Source organism: Radiomyces spectabilis (genome assembly GCF_025331425.1).
Source record: "Radiomyces spectabilis strain NRRL 2753 chromosome Unknown BYT42scaffold_29, whole genome shotgun sequence".
NCBI classification, from domain to species: domain Eukaryota; kingdom Fungi; phylum Mucoromycota; class Mucoromycetes; order Mucorales; family Radiomycetaceae; genus Radiomyces; species Radiomyces spectabilis.
The window spans coordinates 1-7,823 of record NW_026251954.1 but is presented as its reverse complement, the minus strand read 5'-3'; the positions used below and the strand labels follow the sequence as shown (position 1 = coordinate 7,823).

At 44.2% G+C, this 7,823-nt stretch overlaps 1 protein-coding gene across 1 annotated transcript; it reads right to left on the bottom strand.

Moving 5' to 3' along the window:
* Positions 1 to 357: 357 nt before the first annotated feature.
* BYT42DRAFT_609052 (uncharacterized protein) lies at positions 358 to 3,162 on the bottom strand (the record flags this gene model as incomplete). The annotated part of the gene is made up of 4 exons (XM_051571214.1): positions 2,373 to 3,162; positions 1,651 to 1,836; positions 1,184 to 1,617; positions 358 to 384 (listed from the first exon to the last, which is right to left on the bottom strand). The coding sequence occupies exons 1-4, from the start codon at positions 3,052 to 3,054 to the stop codon at positions 358 to 360; spliced, it is 1,329 nt and encodes a 442-aa protein (XP_051418019.1). The 5' UTR covers positions 3,055 to 3,162.
* Between the last annotated feature and the right edge of the window lie 4,661 nt (positions 3,163 to 7,823).

Below are 7,823 nucleotides of genomic sequence, written 5' to 3'. Positions count from 1 at the left end.
ACTTATACCAAGTTGAGTAGCAGTCTTCTTAACCGAAACACCTTGTTGTAGCAGAGTGAGAATGGAGTTCTTGAGATCAGAAGAGATGGATTTTATAATGAGATAATAAAGAAAGATAATAAAGGTAGAAGACAAAAATTAATCTCTTTTTATATCTTTTTGTGACTTAAATGACTCATAATGATACTTATATTTCTTTTTTAGATTAGATTATCATAAGAAAACTCAGAAAATCTGATCATTTAATGTAACTGTCAAAAGGGTTCGCATGTACTAATTAACTTTGATCTGAGTTTACTCATCCAATAATAAAGCTATGAACTTCAAATTTGGCTTACTAATAGAAGTAAACAATGTCTATTGAATGGTTGTGACCGTTTGTGACTAGCATTCGTAGTTCAAAAGTTACAGGCAAAAAACTGAATTTTCTACGACGATGCGAACCCTTTTGACACCCACTGTAGACGCACTTTCCCAACAGGGGTCGCAACAGGTTCGTCAACGTTCGTTGGAACGTAGCGGGAGCCGATGTTAAACCAAACGGCATAACCAGAAACTCGTAGGTGCCATACTTCATCACAAACCCAGTCTTCTTGATGGCCTCCTCCGCCATGGGTATTTGCCAATAGCCGCTCGCGGCGTCGAGCGTCGAAAACACCGTTGCACCGCCCATAGCGTCCAATAACTCGTCAATATAGGGAAGTGGGTATGCATCCTTCTTCGTAATCTTGTTCAACCTTCGGTAATCTATACAAAGTCGCCGGGAACCGTCTTTCTTCTGCACAAAGATTATAGGGGACGTCCATTCGCCATTGGAAGGTCTTATCAAACCTAGGGCCAGGAGATTATCCAGTTCTTCCCTTAAATGTTGTTCTTCGTCCCAGGTCATACGGTACGGTCGACTTCGAATTGGATCGTCAGTGGTCGTAGGAATTTCATGACTTGCAGCAGCTACACGACCCAAACCGTTGTTTTCCACGAAACAGTCCACATTTGCGTCTAAGAGTTCTTGAATTTCGGGTACAATTTCCTGCGGAATCTCCCCTTCTATTTCAGGGTTAACTTCGGATGCGTCTTCGCCTGAGTAAAGGCCCTCTACTTGAGTCCCGGTCAGGTTCGCGACTTGTACCGCATACACTTGTTTCCCTGTTTGCCTCGGCCGGATGCAGGCTATTTCCTTTACGCCCTTCTTGGTTGGCAACCAGATCTTGCTTTCCCCAGGGTCCACCTTCACGCCGTATACTTCCAGCCAGGGCATACCCAAGATGAGTAGATCGGAGGGTCGATCCTGAACTGTGCAATGCTCTGGACGTCGCTTTCCTTGGATAACTACAGGTACGTTTGGACACATTCGCGTGGCACCCGAACTCGTTTCGTCTAACATCTGGATAGCCATCCTATCATGGTTGAAAGGTAACCCTAGTCGTTTCGCCAATGGTTTCGAGATCACTGATACACTAGCGCCAGTGTCCACAACAGCTTGCACGCGGTGACCCTTCACCATCACATCCACCATCAGTGGCGTGCTCTTGTCCATTCGTTTGTAGTCGTAGGGGTAACCAATATCGGATTCTTCACTTTTACTCTCGGTTTCGGTTTCACTTTCACTTTCGGTATCTATATCAAATAAATAGGAATCAGTTGATTCACCTTCAGAGCCATCCGAATAACCTGATTCGTCGGATTCGCTTGCAGGTCGCGCCAAATTGACCACCATGGGGTCGTGCTTCGCCTTCCCCTTGTCTCGAGCATTGCGGGGCTTCCTTCCATGAAGGAATCGTAAACCTTCTTGTAATTGCTTGACGGCTTCTTTATCCAACGCAAGACGCTCCGCCACTGTCATACGAGCATCAGTAGTTGTCAATAGGTCCCAAATTGGAGACTTGTCGATGTTCACAGGTAAGCGTCCTGGTGGCGTCCTTTTCTTTCTTGGCTTAAGTTCGTTCGTAGCCGTCGTTCCACTGGGGCCAGCCATCCATGAGGTCCCTTGGTTCGTAACTTGCACCTGTGGAACTTGATTTTCACTTCTGGTCTCCATAGTTCTATTCTTCTTTGGATTTGGAGTATCTTCTTCGGAACGAGCCCGTCCCTTATTAGACCACACATGTACACCCTGTACAGGCTTCACTAGATGTACCGCCTTACTTGAGGAGTTTTCTGGAGTTTGTGAGACAGTAGACTCCTCGGGCACTACTGTCTCATGGCTTTTCCTGACTCTGGCTGTTGTTCTTGTTTCGTTGGGCAGTGGTGCGCCTTATGGCCGACTCCTTGGCACAAAAAACACTGGCCACGGAACTCTGAACGAGGGTACCTTGGTTGGCCATCTGGATAACTGTCTTGATGTCTCGTGCTTCGACTAGGACCGCTCATACCTTGTCGACTCTGTTCAATCATGTGAACTCGCAAGGCCTTGAACTCGTTAGTTAAAGCATCCATGGTGTCGGTGAAATTTGGTTCGGCATAAGCACTTCTTCTTGGTTTCGAAAGGTTAACCTCCAGATTCTTGGGCATCGCTTGCCTACCATATTTAATGTGAAGGCCTTCCTCTCTTCTTGCCAAGGTGACCGCTGCTTGATAGGTATTGGGTGAGGCGCGATCCACCAGGAGGCCCAATTCCGTATCCAAGGCAGCGCAAAAAATCTCCACCTTTCTATGTTCATCACGTAAATCTAACCTTTGGAATAGCTCTTGCTGAAAAGTAGCCAGCTCAGAAATGCTGATTCCCGTTTGTTTCTTCTCACGAAGTTGCCGCCACCATTCGGCATGTAGATCTTGGCTTGCAAATTGCCGGCGAAATTTATCCTTGAATTCGTCCCATGTAGTGGTAAAATCTTCGTTCGCGTCCCACCAAGAGCCAGCAGGTCCTCTCAACAACGACCCTGCGACCAGCAAAATCTGATGATCGGGAGTATTCAAGCCCCTTCTAATGCGTTCGATGGCATGTAGCCAGGACCATGGGTTTTCCTCGGGTTGTCCACTAAATGGATCCGGTCTTGCTAGAAATGCTTCCAGTGCGTGATTATCGGCCTTGTTCGTCACGTCGGTCGTCTTCATCTAATTTCCGGCACAATTAAGATTTTCCGTAAATGGAGGGAGCCGGTAAGGTTCGGAGACAATTAAGGTAAGGTACAGGTCCAGAAACAAAATAAGATGAGTATCTCGGTACACACCAAAAAAAATGACAGTTCAAACTACCACCCAGAATTCAAATATACCCCCGGGTTGAGTACACAAAATAAACAAAATGGAAATAAATAAAAACTCTCGCCACACGCCACTTCCAATCAGGGGTGGATACAAAATTCACAGGGGAACACAAGGATGAAATGATAATAAGAAAACACAAAATAGCACCTTGGCAGATCGAAATACACAATAAACAAATCAAGGTACAAAATACAGAATCAATCAAATAAAATAATAGCAATGACAATCAAAACTGAACCAGGCAAAAGAGTACAGTACGGCAATACAGTGATAACTTGTGGGGCCGCCCAGCTTCTCCACCAAAATGACACGTACAGTACTTGAGCGAGAGAATTAGCAGAGTTAAGAAGGCGTTCGACAACAGGAAGCAACCGACGCAGTCCTTTTCCAGTTCGTAGTTCCGTTTTTCAAATCAGTTCTACCACTTCTCGGCCGTGGTAGCTTGTTGCAATTATCGCGGAAGCTCGATTCTTCGTGTTGAGGGATATTTCTTAGTTGCAGGTACTTGCTTAGCGTATACGGTCAAATAAAAATTTATTTGACTGGACGGGGATCTCAAGTTAACACCGTGGTACGAAGATAGTACTTCTTCAATGAGGTCAAAAAAAACTGCCCCTTTTATTTCGCTCTATTCTCCTTTTTATATACGGCGGAGCAAATATAGTAACACAAAAATCTATGGGGGATTATCTATAGCAACGAATAAGGATAAAATCATGGGGTCATTTTCGGAGTAAGTCCGGAACTGCCGTAAGTCAACGTCACAATCCGGGCCGAACCGGCAGAAAAGACTTGAGGCTCAACACACAACTTGGGACGTGTCAAAGATGATACGTATAGTACTTGGACGGATAGGAGAACAAGGATAAAGGGCGAACAGTAGGCAGAGAGAACGACGACCACAATAGTCCAGCTCCAAAGCTCGTAAACTATGACAACGCAACCACTCACTAACCGTGGTATTCTTCGTTTTCGGTCCACAATCCTTCGTGCGCAGATCACGCTTTATATGAAGATACTCGCGTAGCAACGATACGATCAAATAAATTATTATTTGACTGGGCGGCAGGGGATAGTGGTAATCAAGATGTAGGAGAGTTTGGGTCCAAGAATCCGATAATAAGAATTGAGGGATAAAAGTTCGCCCTTTTATTTGGATGTTTTTCTGGCTTCTTTTATACATTTTCTATTCACAACAAAAGGGAAATTGGGATAAACTATACTAATCACAAAAAAGGGATAAAAATAATATTGACGCTCAAGCGTGTTCTCAAAAGGAAATGACAGAAATGATAATGAAAAAAATATAAGCGAATTCAAAAGAAAAATAAAAGGAAATTGATTGCCGCCGTAGAATTCAGACTACGTCGTTCACGTGATATTGACGTATTCCAGTTCAAGCAATCTGATTGGTCGAGGGCAATCTCGCGGCTCATCATACAACTCCGAATTTATCATGCTCCCCTTCTTGAGCAAGAGTTGTCTCGATCAATCATCGTCGTCGCAGCCAATGGTCTTCCGTAAATTGTCTTGCTGAGGAGTTGTTGCTCGTTACCTCAGGAACCATTCTTGTCCTCGCGCACCAAGGTTTAAGTTGGTCTCCATGAACGGCAAACTCGATTCTTCTTCCACCAGGTCCTTCTAACCAGTACGTTCCATTGGCATTCACCTTCACCACGAGACAGGGGCCAAGCCAGTTGTCGGAAAACTTCGTCGATTTGTGCTGATCGCGAAATAATACTTCGTCTTCCACTTCGAACCTGCGAGGGGTAACCAACTTGTCGTACTTCTTCTTGAATTTTCTCTTGTTTTCTTCGGACCGCTGCCTTGCCTCCTTTCGGTATTCTTCCATAATGCCTTGAATATTTTCGATTCGACCGTGCACTTCTTCAATCCATTCGCCTTCGATGTAATCTTCTCGTGGTGCGGGCCATAGGGCAGGAGTCCTCAAGTCGTAACCATAGAGCAACATAGAGGGGCTGTGTTTGGTTGCTTCATTCGGCATCGTTCGGATTGCTAAGATGGCTTCGTCCAGATACATGTCCCAGTTCTTCTTTTCACCTTTGTCTCGCACAATCTTGGATAGCGCCTGTACTACGGTTTGGTTCATTCTTTCGCATAGACCATTCACTTGCGGGCGGTAAGCGGTAGTTGTCAAATGTCGGCATCCCATCTTCTTCAGGAAATTTTCGACGTAATCGGCGGTGAAATTGGATCCTCGGTCCGTCAGTAAATAAGAGGGAACACCAAAGTCCTTGACCAAGCAATGAAATAAAAAATGGGCTGTGGTTTCCTCGTTTATATTGGGCACTGCGGCTGCGACCGGCCATCTCGTCAGATAATCGACCGCCACCAGAATATATCGGTTGCCTTGTTTTGATGTGATCACGGGTCCCACAGCGTCACATCCGACCATAAAGAAAGGCGTTGATGGTGTTGGTATCGGGTGACTTGGTTCTTGACGCATTCTTTTCTTCCGGGCTCGCATTTGACACGTTTCGCAAGTACTGACATGTTCACGTACTTTCTCAAATAGTTGGTATCCATCGTACTGGAGCCTCAGTCTTCGCCAGGTGTTGTTTATTCCGAAATGGCCTTCACCGTGTACTCGAGCAATGACTTGTCCAGCGTTGTTGGAATGGAGGACTTCAGGGCCTAATAGGTTGTCTTTGCGTTTTACGAATAGTCGGCCTTCTTGTGCGGTATATCTTCGGCTCTTGTTTCGAATGCGCTTTCGGACGATCTCATCGTCACAGTCCAAGGGGTACTCTTGCTTGGTGATATACAGTGGCTGAAAAAATTGTCCAAACCTATGCCAGTTTTTTAAGTTTTTATTCATACCGCAGCTTTTGCCATATGTATCGTCCGAATTTTTTTTTATATGAAAAGTACATTCTCTTCTCTACCTTGTCGCGAAATCTCGAAGATCGCATTGCAATTCATCGCATTGCATTCAGCATTTCAACATGATCGGTCGGTTTGGACAATTTTTTCAATAAAATCTGAAAATAAGAAAAAGTGCTTTTTCAGCCGTTTTTCTTCCTTGCTGGTATGAAAAACGCTGGCGAAATAAAAATATCTTAATGGCAACGTCCTCTAAAAAATATACACGAAGCATTCCAGGCAGAATCGTGCAATTCATGAACGCCATTAGCTCCAGGTTGAATTTGGTGCATAATGGGCGGATCTGGGGAACCGCCAGCACACTGCATCTTTTTTTTGAGCACGTTTTTCATACTGTAGAACCGCGACTTATTTTTTATTCATAGAAAAAGAGAATTTTTTTCTCTACGCTGTGCCAAAATCCCGAGCATTTTACTCCAATTCATCCTAATGCCATTGCCAATCCCGCATGTGCTCTTCATTAAGAATGGTGCTCAAATGACATGAAAAAAAAGCAGCCGAAAAAGCCTGGGAAATAATGTTGCGGTGAACAAAAACCGTGCTGCCGTGCATTTTACAGCCTTTCGGATCATATTCAAGCTAACGAAAATGCTGGAAGAATAAAATCTGCTTACGCCATGTGGTCAGATTAACCTCATGCTTGTCATAAGCGCACCCTCCGCATTTCACTCATTATAGCAGATCAACGTACTCCTGATAAGCTAACAACCTCCGGGTGCCTTTTTTTGCATAGTGAGAGCCTTAAGAACGTCATTACTGCTGGCTTGTGGCTATTTCCCGGTAAATGATCTGACATGATGAGTGAAATGCGGAGGATGCGCTTATGACAAGCATGAGGTTAATCTGACCACATGGCGTAAGCAGATTTTATTCTTCCAGCATTTTCGTTAGCTTGAATATGATCCGAAAGGCTGTAAAATGCACGGCAGCACGGTTTTTGTTCACCGCAACATTATTTCCCAGGCTTTTTCGGCTGCTTTTTTTTCATGTCATTTGAGCACCATTCTTAATGAAGAGCACATGTGGGATTGGCAATGGCATTAGGATGAATTGGAGTAAAATGCTCGGGATTTTGGCACAGCGTAGAGAAAAAAATTCTCTTTTTCTATGAATAAAAAATAAGTCGCGGTTCTACAGTATGAAAAACGTGCTCAAAAAAAAGATGCAGTGTGCTGGCGGTTCCCCAGATCCGCCCATTATGCACCAAATTCAACCTGGAGCTAATGGCGTTCATGAATTGCACGATTCTGCCTGGAATGCTTCGTGTATATTTTTTAGAGGACGTTGCCATTAAGATATTTTTATTTCGCCAGCGTTTTTCATACCAGCAAGGAAGAAAAACGGCTGAAAAAGCACTTTTTCTTATTTTCAGATTTTATTGAAAAAATTGTCCAAACCGACCGATCATGTTGAAATGCTGAATGCAATGCGATGAATTGCAATGCGATCTTCGAGATTTCGCGACAAGGTAGAGAAGAGAATGTACTTTTCATATAAAAAAAAATTCGGACGATACATATGGCAAAAGCTGCGGTATGAATAAAAACTTAAAAAACTGGCATAGGTTTGGACAATTTTTTCAGCCACTGTATATCACCAAGCAAGAGTACCCCTTGGACTGTGACGATGAGATCGTCCGAAAGCGCATTCGAAACAAGAGCCGAAGATATACCGCACAAGAAGGCCGACTATTCGTAAAACGCAAAGACAAC